The 23224-nt window shown below is 34.9% G+C and overlaps 1 protein-coding gene across 2 annotated transcripts in view; it reads left to right on the top strand.

The window, feature by feature from the left end:
* Nucleotides 1-19617, top strand: part of LOC143234813 (dol-P-Man:Man(5)GlcNAc(2)-PP-Dol alpha-1,3-mannosyltransferase-like) — a 46269-nt gene extending 26652 nt beyond the window's left edge. The window contains exons 5-9 of one of the 2 annotated variants that reach the window (XR_013018810.1): nucleotides 9829-9949; nucleotides 11601-11803; nucleotides 12599-12660; nucleotides 17888-18049; nucleotides 19272-19617. Coding sequence is in view for 1 of the 2 variants with exons in the window: in XM_076472454.1 (XP_076328569.1) it covers nucleotides 9829-9949; nucleotides 11601-11803; nucleotides 12599-12660; nucleotides 17914-18049; nucleotides 19272-19434 (685 nt within the window). In the remaining variant the exon portion in view is untranslated. The remainder of the gene's footprint in view (nucleotides 1-9828; nucleotides 9950-11600; nucleotides 11804-12598; nucleotides 12661-17887; nucleotides 18050-19271) is intronic. The other variant, XM_076472454.1, reaches the window with a different exon arrangement.
* Nucleotides 19618-23224: the final 3607 nt, after the last annotated feature.

Genomic DNA, 23224 nt, shown 5'->3' with positions numbered 1-23224 from the left:
ACTGGCTGCAGTGGTTTATCACTTCACTGTATTAAACTACTCTACTGGCTGCAGTGGTTTATCACTTTGCTATATTAAACTACTCTACTGGCTGCAGTGGTTTATCACTTCACTATATTAAACTACTCTACTGGCTGCAGTGGTTTATCACTTCACTATATTAAACTACTCTACTGGCTGCAGTGGTTTATCACTTCACTGTATTAAACTACTCTACTGGCTGCAGTGGTTTATTACTTCACTGTATTAAACTACTCTACTGGCTGCAGTGGTTTATCACTTCACTGTATTAAACTACTCTACTGGGTGCAGTGGTTTATCACTTTGCTGTATTAAACTACTCTACTGGCTGCAGTGGTTTATCACTTCACTGTATTAAACTACTCTACTGGGTGCAGTGGTTTATCACTTTGCTATATTAAACTACTCTACTGGCTGCAATGGTTTATCACTTTGCTATATTAAACTACTCTACTGGCTGCAATGGTTTATCACTTTTGCTGTATTAAACTACTCTACTGGCTGCAGTGGTTTATCACTTCACTGTATTAAACTACTCTACTGGGTGCAGTGGTTTATCACTTTGCTATATTAAACTACTCTACTGGCTGCAGTGGTTTATCACTTTGCTATATTAAACTACTCTACTGGCTAAAGTGGTTTATCACTTCACTGTATTAAACTACTCTACTGGCTGCAGTGGTTTATCACTTCGCTGTATTAAACTACTCTACTGGCTACAGTGGTTTATCACTTCACTGTATTAAACTACTCTACTGGCTGCAGTTGTTTATCACTTTGCTATAATAAACTACTCTACTGGCTACAGTGGTTTATCACTTTGCTGTATTAAACTACTCTACTGGCTGCAGTGGTTTATCACTTCACTGTATTAAACTACTCTACTGTCTTCAGTGGTTTATCACTTCGCTGTATTAAACTACTCTACTGTCTTCAGTGGTTTATCACTTTGCTATATTAAACTACTCTACTGGCTGCAGTGGTTTATCACTTTGCTATATTAAACTACTCTACTGGCTGCAGTGGTTTACCACTTCACTGTATTAAACTACTCTACTGGCTTCAGTGGTTTATCACTTCACTGTATTAAACTACTCTACTGGCTGCAGTGGTTTACCACTTCACTGTATTAAACTACTCTACTGGCTGCAGTGGTTTATCACTTCCCTGTATTAAACTACTCTACTGGCTGCAGTGGTTTATCACTTTGCTATATTAAACTACTCTACTGGCTGCAGTGGTTTATCACTTCACTATATTAAACTACTCTACTGGCTGCAGTGGTTTATCACTTCACTGTATTAAACTACTCTACTGGCTGCAGTGGTTTATCACTTCACTGTATTAAACTACTCTACTGGCTGCAGTGGTTTATCACTTCACTGTATTAAACTACTCTACTGGCTGCAGTGGTTTATTACTTTGCTGTGTTAAACTACTCTACTGGCTGCAGTGGTTTATCACTTCACTGTATTAAACTACTCTACTGGCTGTAGTGGTTTATCACTTCACTGTATTAAACTACTCTACTGGCTGTAGTGGTTTATCACTTTGCTGTATTAAACTACACTACTGGCTGCAGTGGTTTATTACTTCACTGTATTAAACTACTCTACTGGCTGCAGTGGTTTATCACTTCACTGTATTAAACTACTCTACTGGCTGTAGTGGTTTATCACTTCACTGTATTAAACTACTCTACTGGCTGTAGTGGTTTATCACTTTGCTGTATTAAACTACACTACTGGCTGCAGTGGTTTATTACTTCACTGTATTAAACTACTCTACTGGCTGCAGTGGTTTATCACTTCACTGTATTAAACTACTCTACTGGCTGCAGTTGTTTATCACTTCACAATATAAAACTACTCTACTGGCTTCAGTGGTTTATCTCTTCACTGAATTTATCTACTGAACTGGTTTCAGTGGTTTATCACTTCACTGTATTAAACTACTCTCCTGGCTGTAGTGGTTTATCACTTTGCTGTATTAAACTACACTACTGGCTGCAGTGGTTTATCACTTCACTGTATTATACTACTCTACTGGCTGCAGTGGTTTATCACTTCACTGTATTAAACTACTCTACTGGCTGCAGTTGTTTATCACTTGCAATATAAAACTACTCTACTGGCTTCAGTGGTTTATCACTTCACTGAATTTATCTACTCAACTGGTTTCAGTGGTTTATCACTTCACTGTATTAAACTATTCGACTGGCTGCAGTTGTTTATCACTTCACTGAATTTATCTACTCAACTGGTTTCAGTGTTTTATCACTTCACTGTATTAAACTACTCTACTGGCTGCAGTGGTTTATCACTTCACTGTAATAAACTACTCTACTGGCTGCAGTAGTTTATCACTTTACTGTATTAAAGTATTCTACTGGCTGCAGTGGTTTATCACTTTGCTGTATTAAACTGCTCTACTGGCTGCAGTGGTTTACCACTTCACTGTATTAAACTACTCTACTGGCTGCAGTGGTTTATCACTTCACTGTATTAAACTACTCTACTGGCTGCAGTGGTTTATCACTTTGCTATATTAAACTACTCTACTGGCTGCAGTGGTTTATCACTTCACTATATTAAACTACTCTACTGGCTGCAGTGGTTTATCACTTCACTGTATTAAACTACTCTACTGGCTGCAGTGGTTTATTACTTCACTGTATTAAACTACTCTACTGGCTGCAGTGGTTTATCACTTCACTGTATTAAACTACTCTACTGGGTGCAGTGGTTTATCACTTTGCTGTATTAAACTACTCTACTGGCTGCAGTGGTTTATCACTTCACTGTATTAAACTACTCTACTGGGTGCAGTGGTTTATCACTTTGCTATATTAAACTACTCTACTGGCTGCAATGGTTTATCACTTTGCTATATTAAACTACTCTACTGGCTGCAATGGTTTATCACTTTGCTGTATTAAACTACTCTACTGGCTGCAGTGGTTTATCACTTCACTGTATTAAACTACTCTACTGGGTGCAGGGGTTTATCACTTTGCTATATTAAACTACTCTACTGGCTGCAGTGGTTTATCACTTCGCTGTATTAAACTACTCTACTGGGTGCAGTGGTTTATCACTTTGCTATATTAAACTACTCTACTGGCTGCAGTGGTTTATCACTTCACTGTATTAAACTACTCTACTGGCTGCAGTGGTTTATCACTTAACTGTATTAAACTACTCTACTGGCTGCAGTGGTTTATCACTTCACTGTATTAAACTACTCTACTGGGTGCAGTGGTTTATCACTTTGCTATATTAAACTACTCTACTGGCTGCAGTGGTTTATCACTTCACTGTATTAAACTACTCTACTGGGTGCAGTGGTTTATCACTTCGCTGTATTAAACTACTCTACTGGGTGCAGTGGTTTATCACTTTGCTATATTAAACTACTCTACTGGCTGCAGTGGTTTATCACTTTGCTATATTAAACTACTCTACTGGCTGCAGTGGTTTATCACTTCACTGTATTAAACTACTCTACTGGCTGCAGTGGTTTATCACTTCACTGTATTAAACTACTCTACTGGCTGCAGTGGTTTATCACTTCACTGTATTAAACTACTCTACTGGGTGCAGTGGTTTATCACTTTGCTGTATTAAACTACTCTACTGGGTGCAGTGGTTTATCACTTCGCTGTATTAAACTACTCTACTGGGTGCAGTGGTTTATCACTTTACTGTATTAAACTACTCTACTGGCTGCAGTGGTTTAACACTTTGCTATATTAAACTACTCTACTGGCTGCAGTGGTTTATCACTTTGCTATATTAAACTACTCTACTGGCTAAAGTGGTTTATCACTTCACTGTATTAAACTACTCTACTGGCTGCAGTGGTTTATCACTTCGCTGTATTAAACTACTCTACTGGCTACAGTGGTTTATCACTTCACTGTATTAAACTACTCTACTGGCTGCAGTTGTTTATCACTTTGCTATAATAAACTACTCTACTGGCTACAGTGGTTTATCACTTTGCTGTATTAAACTACTCTACTGGCTGCAGTGGTTTATCACTTCACTGTATTAAACTACTCTACTGTCTTCAGTGGTTTATCACTTCGCTGTATTAAACTACTCTACTGTCTTCAGTGGTTTATCACTTTGCTATATTAAACTACTCTACTGGCTGCAGTGGTTTATCACTTTGCTATATTAAACTACTCTACTGGCTGCAGTGGTTTACCACTTCACTGTATTAAACTAATCTACTGGCTTCAGTGGTTTATCACTTCACTGTATTAAACTACTCTACTGGCTGCAGTGGTTTACCACTTCACTGTATTAAACTACTCTACTGGCTGCAGTGGTTTATCACTTCACTGTATTAAACTACTCTACTGGCTGCAGTGGTTTATCACTTTGCTATATTAAACTACTCTACTGGCTGCAGTGGTTTATCACTTCACTATATTAAACTACTCTACTGGCTGCAGTGGTTTATCACTTCACTGTATTAAACTACTCTACTGGCTGCAGTGGTTTATCACTTCACTGTATTAAACTACTCTACTGGCTGCAGTGGTTTATCACTTCACTGTATTAAACTACTCTACTGGCTGCAGTGGTTTATTACTTTGCTGTGTTAAACTACTCTACTGGCTGCAGTGGTTTATCACTTCACTGTATTAAACTACTCTACTGGCTGTAGTGGTTTATCACTTTGCTGTATTAAACTACACTACTGGCTGCAGTGGTTTATCACTTCACTGTATTAAACTATTCTACTGGCTGTAGTGGTTTATCACTTTGCTGTATTAAACTACACTACTGGCTGCAGTGGTTTATTACTTCACTGTATTAAACTACTCTACTGGCTGCAGTGGTTTATCACTTCACTGTATTAAACTACTCTACTGGCTGCAGTTGTTTATCACTTCACAATATAAAACTACTCTACTGGCTTCAGTGGTTTATCTCTTCACTGAATTTATTTACTGAACTGGTTTCAGTGGTTTATCACTTCACTGTATTAAACTACTCTCCTGGCTGTAGTGGTTTATCACTTTGCTGTATTAAACTACACTACTGGCTGCAGTGGTTTATCACTTCACTGTATTATACTACTCTACTGGCTGCAGTGGTTTATCACTTCACTGTATTAAACTACTCTACTGGCTGCAGTTGTTTATCACTTCGCAATATAAAACTACTCTAATGGCTTCAGTGGTTTATCTCTTCACTGAATTTATCTACTCAACTGGTTTCAGTTGTTTATCACTTCACTGTATCAAACTATTCTACTGTCTGCAGTGGTTTATCACTTCGTTGTATTAAACTACTCTACTGGCTTCAGTGGTTTATCACTTCACTGAATTTATCTACTCAACTGGTTTCAGTGGTTTATCACTTCACTGTATTAAACTATTCGACTGGCTGCAGTTGTTTATCACTTCACTGAATTTATCTACTCAACTGGTTTCAGTGTTTTATCACTTCACTGTATTAAACTACTCTACTGGCTGCAGTGGTTTATCACTTCACTGTAATAAACTACTCTACTGGCTGCAGTAGTTTATCACTTTACTGTATTAAAGTATTCTACTGGCTGCAGTGGTTTATCACTTTGCTGTATTAAACTGCTCTACTGGCTGCAGTGGTTTACCACTTCACTGTATTAAACTACTCTACTGGCTGCAGTGGTTTATCACTTCACTGTATTAAACTACTCTACTGGCTGCAGTGGTTTATCACTTTGCTATATTAAACTACTCTACTGGCTGCGGTGGTTTATCACTTCACTATATTAAACTACTCTACTGGCTGCAGTGGTTTATCACTTCACTATATTAAACTACTCTACTGGCTGCAGTGGTTTATCACTTCACTGTATTATACTACTCTACTGGCTACAGTGGTTTATCACTTTGCTGTATTAAACTACTCTACTGGCTGCAGTGGTTTATCACTTCACTGTATTAAACTACTCTACTGTCTTCAGTGGTTTATCACTTCGCTGTATTAAACTACTCTACTGTCTTCAGTGGTTTATCACTTTGCTATATTAAACTACTCTACTGGCTGCAGTGGTTTATCACTTTGCTATATTAAACTACTCTACTGGCTGCAGTGGTTTATCACTTTGCTATATTAAACTACTCTACTGGCTGCAGTGGTTTACCACTTCACTGTATTAAACTACTCTACTGGCTTCAGTGGTTTATCACTTCACTGTATTAAACTACTCTACTGGCTGCAGTGGTTTACCACTTCACTGTATTAAACTACTCTACTGGCTGCAGTGGTTTATCACTTTGCTATATTAAACTACTCTACTGGCTGCGGTGGTTTATCACTTCACTATATTAAACTACTCTACTGGCTGCAGTGGTTTATCACTTCACTGTATTAAACTACTCTACTGGCTGCAGTGGTTTATCACTTCACTGTATTAAACTACTCTACTGGCTGCAGTGGTTTATCACTTCACTGTATTAAACTACTCTACTGGCTGCAGTGGTTTATTACTTTGCTGTGATTAAACTACTCTACTGGCTGCGGTGGTTTATCACTTCACTGTATTAAACTACTCTACTGGCTGTAGTGGTTTATCACTTTGCTGTATTAAACTACACTACTGGCTGCAGTGGTTTATCACTTCACTGTATTAAACTACTCTACTGGCTGTAGTGGTTTATCACTTTGCTGTATTAAACTACACTACTGGCTGCAGTGGTTTATCACTTCACTGTATTAAACTACTCTACTGGCTGCAGTGGTTTATCACTTCACTGTATTAAACTACTCTACTGGCTGCAGTTGTTTATCACTTCACAATATAAAACTACTCTACTGGCTTCAGTGGTTTATCTCTTCACTGAATTTATCTACTGAACTGGTTTCAGTGGTTTATCACTTCACTGTATTAAACTACTCTCCTGGCTGTAGTGGTTTATCACTTTGCTGTATTAAACTACACTACTGGCTGCAGTGGTTTATCACTTCACTGTATTAAACTACTCTACTGGCTGCAGTGGTTTATCACTTCACTGTATTAAACTACTCTACTGGCTGCAGTTGTTTATCACTTCGCAATATAAAACTACTCTACTGGCTTCAGTGGTTTATCACTTCACTGAATTTATCTACTCAACTGGTTTCAGTGGTTTATCACTTCACTGTATTAAACTATTCGACTTGCTGCAGTTGTTTATCACTTCACTGAATTTATCTACTCAACTGGTTTCAGTGTTTTATCACTTCACTGTATTAAACTACTCTACTGGCTGCAGTGGTTTATCACTTCACTGTAATAAACTACTCTACTGGCTGCAGTGGTTTATCACTTTACTGTATTAAAGTATTCTACTGGCTGCAGTGGTTTATCACTTTGCTGTATTAAACTGCTCTACTGGCTGCAGTGGTTTACCACTTCACTGTATTAAACTACTCTACTGGCTGCAGTGGTTTATCACTTCACTGTATTAAACTACTCTACTGGCTGCAGTGGTTTATCACTTTGCTATATTAAACTACTCTACTGGCTGCAGTGGTTTATCACTTCACTATATTAAACTACTCTACTGGCTGCAGTGGTTTATCACTTCACTGTATTAAACTACTCTACTGGCTGCAGTGGTTTATCACTTCACTGTATTAAACTACTCTACTGGCTGCAGTGGTTTATTACTTTGCTGTATTAAACTACTCTACTGGCTGCAGTGGTTTATCACTTCACTGTATTAAACTACTCTACTGGCTGTAGTGGTTTATCACTTTGCTGTATTAAACTACACTACTGGCTGCAGTGGTTTATCACTTCACTGTATTAAACTACTCTACTGGCTGCAGTGGTTTATCACTTCACTGTATTAAACTATTCTACTGGCTGCAGTGGTTTATCACTTCACTGTATTAAACTACTCTACTGGCTGCAGTGGTTTATCACTTCACTGTATTAAACTACTCTACTGGCTGCAGTGGTTTATTACTTTGCTGTATTAAACTACTCTACTGGCTGCAGTGGTTTATCACTTCACTGTATTAAACTACACTACTGGCTGCAGTGGTTTATCACTTCACTGTATTAAACTACTCTACTGGCTGCAGTGGTTTATCACTTCACTGTATTAAACTACTCTACTGGCTGCAGTTGTTTATCACTTCACAATATAAAACTACTCTACTGGCTTCAGTGGTTTATCTCTTCACTGAATTCATCTACTGAACTGGTTTCAGTGGTTTATCACTTCACTGTATTAAACTACTCTCCTGGCTGTAGTGGTTTATCACTTTGCTGTATTAAACTACACTACTGGCTGCAGTGGTTTATCACTTCACTGTATTATTATACTACTCTACTGGCTGCAGTGGTTTATCACTTCACTGTATTAAACTACTCTACTGGCTGCAGTTGTTTATCACTTCACTGTATATAAAACTACTCTAATGGCTTCAGTGGTTTATCTCTTCACTGAATTTATCTACTCAACTGGTTTCAGTTGTTTATCACTTCACTGTATTAAACTATTCTACTGGCTGCAGTGGTTTATCACTGTATTAAACTACTCTACTGGCTTCAGTGGTTTATCACTTCACTGAATTTATCTACTCAACTGGTTTCAGTGGTTTATCACTTCACTGTATTAAACTATTCGACTGGCTGCAGTTGTTTATCACTTTACTGAATTTATCTACTCAACTGGTTTCAGTGTTTTATCACTTCACTGTATTAAACTACTCTACTGGCTGCAGTGGTTTATCACTTCACTGTAATAAACTACTCTACTGGCTGCAGTAGTTTATCACTTTACTGTATTAAAGTATTCTACTGGCTGCAGTGGTTTATCACTTTGCTGTATTAAACTGCTCTACTGGCTGCAGTGGTTTAACACTTTGCTGTATTAAACTACTCTACTGGCTGCAGTGGTTTATCACTTCACTGTAATAAACTACTCTACTGGCTGCAGTAGTTTATCACTTTACTGTATTAAAGTATTCTACTGGCTGCAGTGGTTTATCACTTTGCTGTATTAAACTGCTCTACTGGCTGCAGTGGTTTAACACTTTGCTGTATTAAACTATTCTACTGGCTGCAGTGGTTTATCACTGGTAATTACCGTACTGTTAGCATATATGAAAATGACCATTTAATTGTAATTAATCATTTAATGTGATTGATGTCCATTTCCATAATTATTTTCGAAGCTGTACGTATGTATGTGAATATTGAATTGTAAATGTTTGTAATGTTTTTTTGTATCAACAACTAGATTTTGTTACTTGTAGTTTTTTTGTATCAACAACTAGATTTTGTTATTTGTTTTTTTGTATCAACAACTAGATTTTGTTACTTGTAGTTTTTGTAACAACAACTACATTTTGTTACTTGTAGTTTTTGTAACAACGACTAGATTTTGTTACTTGTAGTTTTTGTAGCAACGACTAGATTTTGTTACTTGTAGTTTTTGTAACAACAACTAGATTTTGTTACTTATAGTTTTTGTAACAACAACTAGATTTTGTTACTTGTAGTTTTTTTGTATCAACAACTAGATTTTGTTACTTGTAGTTTTTTTGTATCAACAACTAGATTTTGTTACTTGTTTTTTTGTATCAACAACTAGATTTTGTTACTTATAGTTTTTGTAACAACAACTACATTTTGTTACTTGTTTTTTGTACCAACAACTATATTTTATTACTTGTAGTGTTTTGTACTAACAACTAGATCTTGTTACATATAGGTTTTGTTTCTCTATACAATACTGTTATATCATCCATATTTTTGTTCTAATAAGAATGGAGAAGTATTGTATAAGTTATAACCGATTCCTAACAGCCTCGCAGTATCAGTGAAAATGAACATTCTTCTTTATGCTCCTGCCTTGTTGCTGCTTCTCTTAGCCTCTGGTGGAGTACCGAACACCGTGTTCAACTTAGGCATTTGTGGACTTGTACAGGTGTGTTATATATTTACACATTGGAAAATGTAACAGTAGCAATCATAATGTTGTAAGAAGGTAGAGAGCCACTTAAGATGTAGGTTCAGCTGTGGAACAACATATTTACTCTGTTTTTGATATGTCTCTGTGTCCAATGATAACTTGAAATTACTTCAGTTCTGTTGTCTTCTTAGACAGAGTTCTAACATTGAGATCTCTTCACATTCTACAACAGTACAAGAAGTGTGTTTTCTATTTGACCTATCCTCCTGATTGGTTAGTTTAATTACTTTACAGCATTGTTTAGTTTTGCACTGAGAGTTTGTTGTTGTTTGTAATTACTAAATCCAGAATATATTTTGTTACTTAAAGAACACTAGATATACAATTATAACATGTTGATAACCTTTAATTATTCTCTGTTTCAGTTAGGGTTTGGTTTTGTGGTTAGGGCACTTGACTAGCAATCTTACAGGATTAAATCCCATTTCTGAACAAGCTTACCCTTTCATCCATTCCTAAATTTGTGACCTGTGTATAGTGTGCATCTTTTACTTTAAAATTGGTGACCCGTGTATAGTGTGCATCTTTTACTTTAAAATTTGTGACCTGTGTATAGTGTGCATCTTTTACTTTAAAATTTGTGATCCGTGTACAGTGTACATTTTTTACTTTAAAATTTGTGATCCGTGTATAGTGTGCATATTTTACTTTAAAATTTGTTATATGTGTATAGTGTACGTTTTTTACTTTAAAATTTGTGATCCGTGTAGTGTGCATCTTTTAATTTAAAATTTGTGATCCGTGTATAGTGTGCATATTTTACTTTAAAATTTGTTATATGTGTATAGTGTACATCTTTTACTTTAAAATTTGTGATCCGTGTATAGTGTGTATCTTTTACTTTAAAATTTGTGATCCGTGTATAGTGTGCATATTTTACTTTAAAATTTGTGATCCGTGTATGGTGTGCATATTTTACTTTAAAATTTGTGATCTGTGTATAGTGTGCATATTTTACTTTAAAATTTGTGATCCATGTAAGTCCATATTTTACTCCAGTTTCAATAGGAAGTAACTGTTTACATGGTCTTCTTCATACTTCAACTTCCCAAGAATGTGCAGTGGTGTTTTAGGAACAGATGGGTGTGTAATAGTTTAATTACATTAGTAGTTTGCATTTATATCAGTTTATTTGGATTGTTCCTGTGGTTCGTGAGGTTTGTCAATATACATGAATGAAATAATTGGCCTGGATGTTGTCGTGATCCATAAGTATAGTAATCAACATGGATTGGATCTGAGAACTTAAGTTTCATTAACACAAGTTTTTAAGAATTTTGTGATTTTTCTTTAGAAGTTGTTTGCTAGTTTATCTTTTAAGTCATTTAAGATAAACATTTTTGTCTTAATTTATCAGTTGTGCAAGTATTTAGATGTCTGTTAATTATAAACAAATGTATTCTCAGTTACTAGGTAAGAAAACCTGCCATATTTGACCATTATGCCTCTCATTGGTGTTCATATAGTAGCTGTGGATCAGTTTATGTTGAATTTTTCTGTAAACTAGATATTAATGTAAATTATAAAATGTTAAACAGTGAATGATAGATGATGTTTTTTTGTGTGAATCTCCAAATAAACCACAACAGGACTTTCTCTTTGATAGCTGGTGTTAGGACTTCCCTTTCTATTGACCAACCCAGTTGGATACCTTAACCGTGCCTTCAACCTAGGAAGAGTATTTATATTTCAGTGGACAGTAAACTGGAAATTTTTACCAGAAGAGATGTTTGTCAGTCGTTATTTCCACGTCATTCTCTTATGTCTTCATCTGATAGTGTTGTTAATGTTCTGTAGAACGTGGAGAAGGTAAAATCGATCACTGAGTGTTTGTAAAGTAATTTATAACGAGAGTGAAGTCAACAGTAATTTGAATTAAAACATATATCACATGAATTAGCATAATAGAACCAATATAACTTTCAATGTATATTGTGTGTGTGTGTATATATATGAACCTTATAATTACATGTTGAGCTAGAAGGTTTGTTGGAGATTTGGTTATCTCTGTTCTAAGGCTTTGCTTGAGTAATTAGAATAATTACTGAATCCTCAACAACTAACAGGACGAAAAGTATATTTGCACACGTGTTGGTGCACACAAAAACTCCTCTATAACTGGTATATTGTATATGTAAGAATATTTGTAATTTGCTGTTTGTAACATGTAATCTGTACATCCTGTGAACAACGGTTTTCTCTTACCGTACTCCACATTTATACCTTAGATACCATTTTTCTTAAATTGTAACCTTTGCATCTCGTTGTATTGAAACTAAATACCAATTTGATCTGTGAAAAAAAAAATGTATTTATGAACTGTACAGTTATCTTTGATTCTGTAATTATAAAGTTTCACCAAGTACCTATAGTTTCAAATATTAAGTATGAAAAACTGTTGTCTAAATAACTCAAACTGCTCTTGAATACATTGTACTTGGTGAAAAGAATCGGAAGTTTATGTTACTTTAAATCTTATCTTTTTGCCAGATGATTTAAAGAATTTTTAACATGTACTCATTAATACAAAACCATTTAATACAATTTAATTATTATCTAAGTTGTTTTGTTTTTAAAGTCAGTATATTTTTATTACGTTATTAGGTTTCTTGGATTATCTACTTGGTTTCCTACAAAGAATTCCTCAACTATTAAAAATGTAGATTGTATCCTTTACAGTGGTTAGGTTGCTCAGGTGCAGAGCCAAGACACTTGGTGTTACATCACATTACTGCCTAAATATTATTGATGTTATTACTTTGGGTGCATAACAACATAAGTGTAGTAGTGGCTAGTGTTGACTAGTTACTAATAGGCCACACTCTCAAAATCACTTCAGTACAGACTGTGTTCTCTGTACTAGACTGTTGGTAAATTAAAAGTAGTAATATGAATTATAAGGATGTTAGAACTATAAGTTATGTAAAAATAATGTGAGTGTGCTGTCATCATTATCTGTTTGTTTTTTTATTATACAAGATAATTCAAAATGTAAAAACAGAAATAGGGATTGTCAAAAAATACAGAAATGAAAAAATTATATATACAAACCTTCAACTAGGAACTCTAAAATAAGTAAACAAATGATGTTGTAAATAGTTTCAACATTATTATCTCAGGCTGCAGGTCATTATTTCAGCTACATGTATTCAGTACTTATCAATTTTAGTAGAATTGAAACATTTGAAATATTAACAAGTCATGTGAGTACAAGATAATTTGATTCTATGTCTTCAATACTTATCAATTTCCCCTCGGTGTGGATTCCTGTACATGGTGAGGGGACCTCCCAGGGTAGGTTCTGTTCTTTCGGTTTACCTCTTCTGGGATCTAAACATCCACCCTCATGTTTGCTATGCATGGCAACCTGTGAAGGGGAGGAGAGGATCCTGGCAGTTGAGGGGTCCAACCCTAAGGCACCACTTTGGCCTTGAATTCCTGTAGATGGGCAGCCTTGGGGAGGCCCCCCTTGGTTCAATTGGCTGGTCCACTTGGGCTAGGGTCAACCAAGTATCAGGGTTGGATGTTCTCAATAGGTGTTGTGGACATTGTATCTGATGTTGGTGTTTGGGTATAGTGCTCATGAAACCCTGGTGGTGCAGGGTCCTTGTTTGACATTGTAGTGCATCCCCTCGTAGGGCTCTATGGTGGGTGGGGTCAGTGGGCACCGGAATATTTATGTTTTTAGTATGGATCCTCCAAATACAAATTTAAATAAAATAGTGAAAAAACAGTCCATAGGTAAACAACCACATCTTGAAGATTCTGAGCAGCAATCTTCAACATTTGTAACACCTGTTGTACTTCATTTTCTTACACTATATTCTCTTTCAGACATATCTTTAAGGCAAATGTTTCCCGTCTCATTCAGAAGAGACTAGAAGGACTTGCTGGCTCTCCAAAGTCAGTAGAGAAGTGTCGATCTGGTGGCATATTGGTGGACACATCCACATCTCAACACAGTGAACTGTTCTTGCATTCAAAGGCAATTGGAGATATACCTATTGAGGTTACACCTCATGCTACTTTGAATTCATCACAAGGAGGTGTTGTTGAGAGGGATTCGAAGAACATCCCTGAGTTTTCTCCACCCAAGGAGTTTCTGCAGTGAGGCGTATTTCCACAAGGATGGAATTATGATGTCAACTAATGTCCTCATTCTTACATTTACATCACCACATTCACCTGTCACCACCAAGGCAGGTTATCTTAATTGCAGGCTACAGCCATACATTCCAAATCCTCAGATGTTTCCAGTGTCAGTGGTTCTGTCACTCAAAGACATCCTGTCGTGGTTCCTTAACATGTGCTCGTTGAAGTAGCAAGGTCCATGATGCCTGTGAGTGTTAAATGGACCCTCATTGCATCAATTGCAGTGGCTCTCACCTGTTCTACTTTTGTTTTTTCCCTAAATGGTTGGAAGAAAAGAGGTGCAGCATTTCAAACCATTCACAACATTACCTATCCTGAGGCTGAAAAATTGCTGTCCACCACCTCATTTCAGACATATGCTGCTGCACTTCACTCCACAACTACAGTGGGAATGCAGACAGATCTCTCTGTGCCTCCAAAACAATAATTCTCCAAACAAATGAAAAGTCTTTTCACTTCCATGGTTTAAAAAGCTGATGAATCAACTCCAACACCTATCTCTGTCCCTTACATAATTTCAAGAAACCCCAAGATTCACATTCTTTGGTTACAGTTACAGATATTTCCTAGGATGCATCTTCTTCCACCCCATGATGCAAAACAATCATTCGTTCATGCTCTCAGTCACTGGAATCCAAATCAAACAGCAAAGATTTGCCCAATCGACCAAGGGCAGGATCTGTGGAGGTCGATAGACCTCCCTCAAATAAGGACAGTAAGGAAAAAAAGACATGTTCGTAAACAGAAGGGTTCTCCTGCCAATTTGCCTACACGTCATTAAAAATGGCCACCTTGATGCAATGGAACTGTCGAGGTTTACTTTTTATCTGGATGTCATCAAAACACTGATTGCTTCCTTCCATCCTGTATGTCTTTCCTTACAGGAAACATTTCTGAAACCTGCCAATACAGGCACTGTTCAGCAGTTTTCTTTGTGCAGAAATTACAGGCTGTGTGATGGATAAGTGCATGGAGGGATGGCACTGTTGGTTGATCAGCATGTGCCCACCTTGTCTTTACCACTTGACACACCCTTGGAGTTTGTAGCCATCTGTATTTCCTTGGGTCATACCATCACTGTTTGTTCTCTTTGCCTGTCTGTCACCTGGAGAGACATACAATCAATCAGACCTTGATGCTCTAATTGAACAGTTGTCATCTCCCTTTTTAATTCTGGGGGACTTTAACGGACATCATCCCCTCTAGGGAAGTGCTGATATTGATAGAAGGGGTCGCTCTGTAGAACGTATTCTCTCTGATCAATACTGGTTTTTCTACTTATTTTCATGCTCCTAGTCAGTCCTTTACTGCTGTAGATCTCTCAATTTGCTCCCCTTCACAATTCTCCCACTTTTCATAGAGGGTTGACAGTGATTATTTTCCTATAATTTTGAGAGAGACTAGCTGTGGTGGATGCCACCTGACCTGTGTGCTCTGGTGGAAGCTGGATCAATCAAACTGTCCCTTTTTCACTTCTCTCACAGAACTTGATCTTGCCATCATCTGTAAGTAGTCAGTAGACAACTTTGTGGCAGCAGTAACTGACTGTATTATACAAGCAGTTGCTCAGTGTATTCCTAAAATCTTGACACATTTTTCACAATATCCTTGTTCATGGTGGAATCCTGCCTGCCACATGGCATGGAAGGCTCAGAAATGAGCCTGAGATTCTTCTTTTGTAGGTATCCCATGAATATGAATTTTACTGAATTCACTTTAATTTTAACTTTTTACTGGATGTTTGGCACAGTTAGCCTAGCTGCTTTATGCCATAAAACACCAAATCAACAAACCAACCAACTTATCAGTTTTAGTGGAATTGAAACATTTGAAATACTTAAGTCATGTGAGTACAAGATAACTTGTTTCCATGTCTTCAGTGCTTTTAAATTTTAGTAGAATTAAAACATTTGAAATACTTAAGTCATGTGAGTACAAGATAACTTGTTTCCATGTCTTCAGTACTTTTAAATTTTAGTAGAATTAAAACATTTGAAATACATAAGTCATGTGAGTACAAGATAATTTGTTTCCATGTCTTCAGTGCTTTTAAATTTTAGTAGAATTAAAACAGGGGATTGCTAGTTTGATAAAATAATGTAGAAACTATTTCCAGAATCATCTGTTTACTTAGAGTTCCTAGTTGTAGGTTTTAAAATGTTTCCATTTCAACTCGTTTCTGTATTTTTGACAATCCCTATTCCTGTTTTTAAACTATTTTTAATTTTCTTTTTTAATTATTTATGTCCATATATGTAAAATAAATTGTAAGCCACTTACATGTATATGTACTCAGTTGAATGTTACATGTTATTCAACAGTTTACTGCTTCATTGCATGTGTTTTCCCACCCAGTCATTATTTACTGAGCCAGGTAGTTTGGTATCTGAGGTCTTGTATAAACATGTTTAAGAAGTACAAAGGAAACTGCTCACAATAAAATTGCATTATTTGTGTATTTATAGTCATATATATCAACTATTTTAATAGGTCATGTACATTTATAGCATTTCATATAGTATATCTGTTTAGGTTTTAGTGGAGAACAGCTGATTTAGCTATAGGCTTGTGAAACAAAAAATAAGAATAATAATACTAAAATAACTAAAACATGCCTCACAATAACAGTGAAGTACAAAACCAGTACAGTAAATTTATTATGTTAATTACCTACTGTTTGGAAACTTACTGAAACAGTCACAGAAAACTGTGTAGAGACAAAGTACAACAGCAGACTTGAGAAATAGTGAATTCTTAATGTGACATTTGCTAACTAATGTGCTACAAGTCACACTAATTATTTTGTAATTAATGTACATTAATAAAACACCATATTCTTTGAATGCCAGAAAATAAAGAACTTAGAGAAATTCTTCTAGTTAAAAAAAATATGTTTGAATTAATTTTATGATGTACTCAGTGCTGTATTCATTACTACTGTCCAGGTTTCATGGCTAGTAGAACTTTAGTAAATAACAAGGATGGAGACACTGTATTATTTATTGTGACTAACAAGACGTTTCCAAATTTCCAATTAGTATAACTGTGCTTGAATGGCTTCAGAAAGTATATGTTGGTAGCACAGAAAAACTTGCATTTCACTTTTCAAGAATAAGCTTTAAAATAGCCTTACAACCTTCACAGAAGTTGTTTTTAGTAGCTGTGCACATGTTTTGGTACACTATACGTAACTGTTTTGGCTGTAGGCTTCAAAGAAAAACATGGTCAGTAGGAGTGAAAACTGAAGAAATCTCTCATTCTCTTTCAAGAATCAACAAAAGAATAGTCATTTGACCATTTGAGTAGGTTTGGTTCATATTTTGAATGAAATATTCATAGCACTTTTTTCTGTAGACTTGCGAAACAAATAACAAAGGGAGAAATTTAAATTTGTCTAACAATCAGATGATCAATATTTTAACAGCCTTAGCCATTGAGATAGAAGGACTTGAGTGTTGTTTTAAGAGAAAGTTTGGTTTTTAAGATGGTTTTCAGTGTTTATGAGCGAGTACTAATTGGTCTATAATCTTAAATTATGAATTATTACAAAATGCATAGTAGCAGTTTAACTTTAGCTTCTGTTTAAAGCACAGAATGAATCCAACATTTAAAATGTTGGGAAAATCAAGATAATTCAAATTTATTGTTTTTAATCATAATCTGTTAGATTTTTGCTGGGTATGTGAATGTTGAAAACTATCTTGGCATGTATGTTCATTCTTTCTTAATATTTAAACACAGTATTCATTTTCCTTAATTTGTTTCAGGTGTACTTTTACCAATGTTCACAGCTAATATTATTGGTATAGCTTTCAGCAGATCTCTACACTACCAGTTCTATGTGTGGTACTTCCACACGTTACACTACCTTCTATGGTGTACCACTCTAAAAACCACAGTCAAGTAAGTGTGGGCTTTTGGTAATTTTTCCTTTTATCATATGCTTTTATTTAAAATAATTGTAGTTCTATCTATACATGTTACCATTATTTTATAATGATGGTAATATTAATAACAGAATACTGACTTAACTCACATTCCTACCATAATACACACAACTTATTGCATACCTTTGTTATAGAAAGTAACATCATTGTATGTATTATAAGTAAATATTTTATGAATATGTTTTTCTTTAATTAATTATAATCTAGTAACAATATAAGTATGGAGAATGACTTTTATTACTAGTATTTCACGATAACATTTTTTTATGTATATAGCCAATTTCCCATGGTGCCAATGCATTAGATCTGCATGTGACGTATTTATCACATCATACCTACTCTCTGATAATGAAGAAACAGTAAGTTCACTGTGATAGTAAACAGAGGTGGAGCAGGAAAATTGTGACCTCTATTGCAAATCTACATCAGACAGGATAAATATTTTGTGAAGTTTGGGGTTACATAACGTGTAATAAAACAATTTTTCCAGTATCGTATAAGGAAGAGTTCCATTATAATACAATTCTGCTGAGAAGGGGGTTTCAGTAGTAAAGTTTACACCTAATGCAGTGAGCCACCCCAACTTCAGCAATAAAGTAAACAATAAATTCAATTACTAATCCATTTAAATTCAATTTTTGGGGGGATGCACTTGATTAACATACCAAATGCCATTGAAATTCGTTCAACCACTTCTTCACAAGAGACATTAGTTATTAAATAAATAACATTTAAATACCATTACCATGATTGTGATAAAACTTCATGAAAGATTAAACTTCACTGTAATGGCTACCATTAAGCCTGATGGTATCTTAATCAGAGTCCTGGATATTGCAGGTACGATGTGGTTGATGTATTGTTGTACCATTATTATTTGCTTACACTCAGAAATTATTAATAACAGACAGACATACAGATAAGAAACTGGAAGGTCAAAAGAAATAATAGTTTGTCCTACCAAAAAAGAAAATAGGGGAAAAATGAATTTATTATAAATTTTTTCTTATATGATCCTCCCAGTTGTAAGTTTTTTTGGATTTGTATTAATCACATGGAAATGACAAGATAAAAAATTTGCAGTTTGTTTCACAGAGACTTTAATTCATGACATCTACTACACTGATTGTTGCTTTTTATCATTTCTTTAACTGGAGTTATTTTAATTTTCTTTGCAGATTATGCCTGTTGGGTCTAATTGAACTCTGTTGGAACACATACCCTTCTACTCCCTGGAGCAGTTTGGTCTTACAGCTGTGTCATCTGGTAGTACTTGTCAGTTTGTGGAGGTCCAATTGCTATATTTGTCCATTGACATCAACGGAGAAGCAAAAAGAGTAGTGTTAAAAGTTTATTGTAGGTGCGAACATGCCGATATCGAGAAGTTTAAAACATGAAAGTATTAATTTATACATGCATGTAGAGTCCAAAGAACTACAACACAAAATAAACTTCAGTATCTAATATTGGTGTGTTTTATCCCTAAAAGAAACAAAATAAAATAACTTTTTTCTCTGTTTCTAATTGTTTGTTAAACTCTGATTTTTCATCAGTTTCACACAGCAGTCTCATGTGGAAACTTACACTAATTGCAAAGTTATAATAGCTTGTTGATTTGTGACTATAAATGTCTATGTCACAGTCTTGCTGTATTCTAAACAAGTTATTTACCAGTTAGTGATATTTTGTGTTCCCTCTAAAATAATTTTCACAATTCTTGTGTTTCTTTACCATCACTAGTTAACTGTAAGTAAGCACATGAATGAATGGGCTGCATGTTCTTGTAGTAATTAGTGAGAAAATCAACAGAAGAATGAAAAGAGGCCAGACGATACTTCCAGGAAAACATGCAAAATTAGTATTAAATGGACCTAGAAATTTCAGTTACTATAACCTAGGATAAACAACAAATATAAAGAATCTGTTGGCTTTGAAGTGATACACGCTGAAAGTAGTAATTATGTTCTAGTTTAGGAATCTGGAAAACATCCTGTTTAATTATGTTCTAGTTTAGGAATCTGGGAAACATCCTGTTTCTGGAAAATATAAATTTTTATTTTACCTGGGACGTTTGGCTGTTGGATGTCAATAAAATTTTCGAAGTTGTCTTCTTTCTGTTGGTTGTTTTAAAAAATTTATATTTCCCAGAAACTCCTAAAAACAACATCTTAAACAATTGTTTCAAAGAATTTTTTCACAAAACCATCAACATAATTTCACAAAACAGAAAGTTAAAAAATATTCTTACAAAAAAAGAAATTAATTCCATTAAAAACTTAAAACAAGACAAAAACATTAAAATTCTAAAAGCAGATAAAGGAAATGCTATAGTCATAATGAACACGAATGAATACATCCAAAAAATGATAACATCCTATCAGACGCTAACAAATTTAAACCAATACACACAACTCTAACAAAGACACACGAAATGCAACTAAACAAAATACTACTAAAAATAAGAAAAGCCAACACAATTTCACAAACACTTTATTCCTACCTATGTAAAACCAACTCACACACCACAAATATACGGCATCCCCAAACCTCATAAACCAGATTGTCCATTACAACCAATAATGTCCACATATGAATCGTTTAATTACAATCTTGGTAAATACATAGCATGGGCATTCTCCAAATATGTAACATCAGCCAGCTCATTCATCAAAGACTTTTAATTTCAAGTCTAATCTAAATCAACTTAATCATAAAGCCTTAATGGCCAGTTTCAATGTTATATCTTTCTTTACAGAAGTTCCAACCACTGAAGCCTGCAAGATAGCCTTAGAACTCTATATCCGAGACCCTAACCCAACTACAGACATTCCCAGTAACCAATTAGCAACCCTCATAGAATTCACCACGATAAAGACAAACTTCATGTTCAACAACCAAAACTATATACAAACAAATGGCCTAAGCATGGGCAACCCAGTATCACCAGTTCTAGCCAATATTTTTATGACACAAGTTGAAACACAAGCAATTAACACAGCATTACATCCACCACTATACTGGTACAGATATGGAGATAACACGATTGCAGGATTCAGATCTACAGAACACATACTTAATTTTTCAATCACATTAACTCTATACATCCCAACATTAACTTCACATGTGAACAGGAAGAAAGCAATCAAATATCATTTCTTAACTTCAAAATTACAAGAACCGATACACAATTTAAAACAGAAATCCATCAAAAAATCACCCATACTGGACTATACATTCCTTGGGACTCAGCACATGAAACAAAACAAAAACTCAACATACTAAGAAACCAAATAAACACAGCCATAAAACTATGCTTACCAGATAAAATTAACGACGAAATAGGCAAAATAAAACAATACTTCATCAACACGTTTCCTCCACAAACCGTATAAAACATTATACGCACACACCTAGACAAACAGCAAAATCAACTAAAAGTAAATATATCCTACAATTTAAAAAAGAAATCACGGAACCATATACTGCTGCATACCATATATTCCCGACATCAGCAGAAAAATAACCAACATTTGGCAAAAACTAGTAACAAAATATAACATTCCAGTTAATCCCAAATTTATTCAAAACCAGACACAAAACTGAGGTCTATACTGTGTAAAAACTACACTGACAGACATTATTTATAAAATACAATGCGATAACTGCCACGACTTCTATATTGGAGAAAAAGCTCAAAATAAACCAATACAAAGGAACACCTTTATACCTATATTAAAAAATAATATAATAAATAATAATAATAAAATAAATAAAATTATATATTCAAACATCTAAGCATGCCCTCTACATTCCGACACTCAGTTACACAACCCCTTTCAAACATGTGGTCAGCTTCCGGTCAGTTACCTCTTTCTTTCTTTGTGAACCTGACGATGACCAAAGAAGGTCGAAATGTTCGCTCCTCTACGTAAAAAATTTTCTCAACCCAAACACGCCATTTTTACATGTATATTTAATTGTAATGTTTTGGTCTAGGAAGGCCTCAATATAAGAATTTATATTTTTTGAGTTAAATATACATTTAACCATTTCCTAACTAGGAATTAAATACATCTCTGTTTAGTTATATTTCAATATTTAAATTAGTAGATTTTGTTATATGTAGGATAAATTTAAAATCATAAATGTATAATAATTTCCTGCCTTAGATATGTTTTTGCTCAATAAACACACTTGGATACTGTGTGAAGACTTGTACGTGCTGAATCCTGCATCTGTATATTTGTAGTCCTGGTAGCAAAAGGTTTTGTGTCTTATGCCAATATACTAAAACAAAAATACTATACTCATTTCTTCAAGTACTTTCATACACAAGTTGAAAGATGATACAGATATTTGTACAAGTTACTATAAGCTTATGTTATTAATTATACTTGTGAACATTCTCACTACACTATGAAGGATCGTTATTATTCTCCTGTTCTAAAGCTGGCCAGCAGTCGAATAACCTTAAATACAAAGAAAGATTTTTTCTGTGAATCTTTTCTTCTTTGCAGCATGTGTTTAATTTATCCTTTCTAAATAATATCATGAATCTGATTAAGTATCACATTAAGTACCTAAAACATTTTAAGAAGTATTACAATAAAGTGACATATAATTCTGAGTGTAGTGACATTCATTAAGATCCTTTTATCTTAAGAGTTTAATAAAATAAGATATTCAACGAATTCCATGAAATAATGGTATGTGAAAGTACAACCTTTAATGTTTTTCCATAACTAAATTTTCTAATATGTTTAAAAGTTTCTCATTTAACATGGCACGTGTATATCATGTCATCTCTACTTTCACATGTGGTACTCAGAAAATTAATTATGCCTTGTGTGTGTACTTATCTTCAACTCAGTTAAAAAACAGTTTGTGTATAGGGCCTGACAAGGTTTTGCAGTTGAGGTTCTCAACTTATCTGAGGATTACACGTTCAATTCTCCCATCCTCATTTGTTTAATTGTGGGGGTTTTACTGAGGGAGGTTAATGGAAGTTTTAATTAATAAAAAAAGAGTGTCCTAGCAGATGGCACTGGATACTATTGGTTAGCTTTCTTCTAAATTAGCGAGTACTAGTATAGATGGGTCTGCAGTTGCTCTGTGTAAAATTAAACAAACA

Source organism: Tachypleus tridentatus, chromosome 12 (genome assembly GCF_004210375.1).
Source record: "Tachypleus tridentatus isolate NWPU-2018 chromosome 12, ASM421037v1, whole genome shotgun sequence".
NCBI lineage: Eukaryota > Metazoa > Arthropoda > Merostomata > Xiphosura > Limulidae > Tachypleus > Tachypleus tridentatus.
This window is presented reverse-complemented; position numbering and strand designations above follow the sequence as displayed.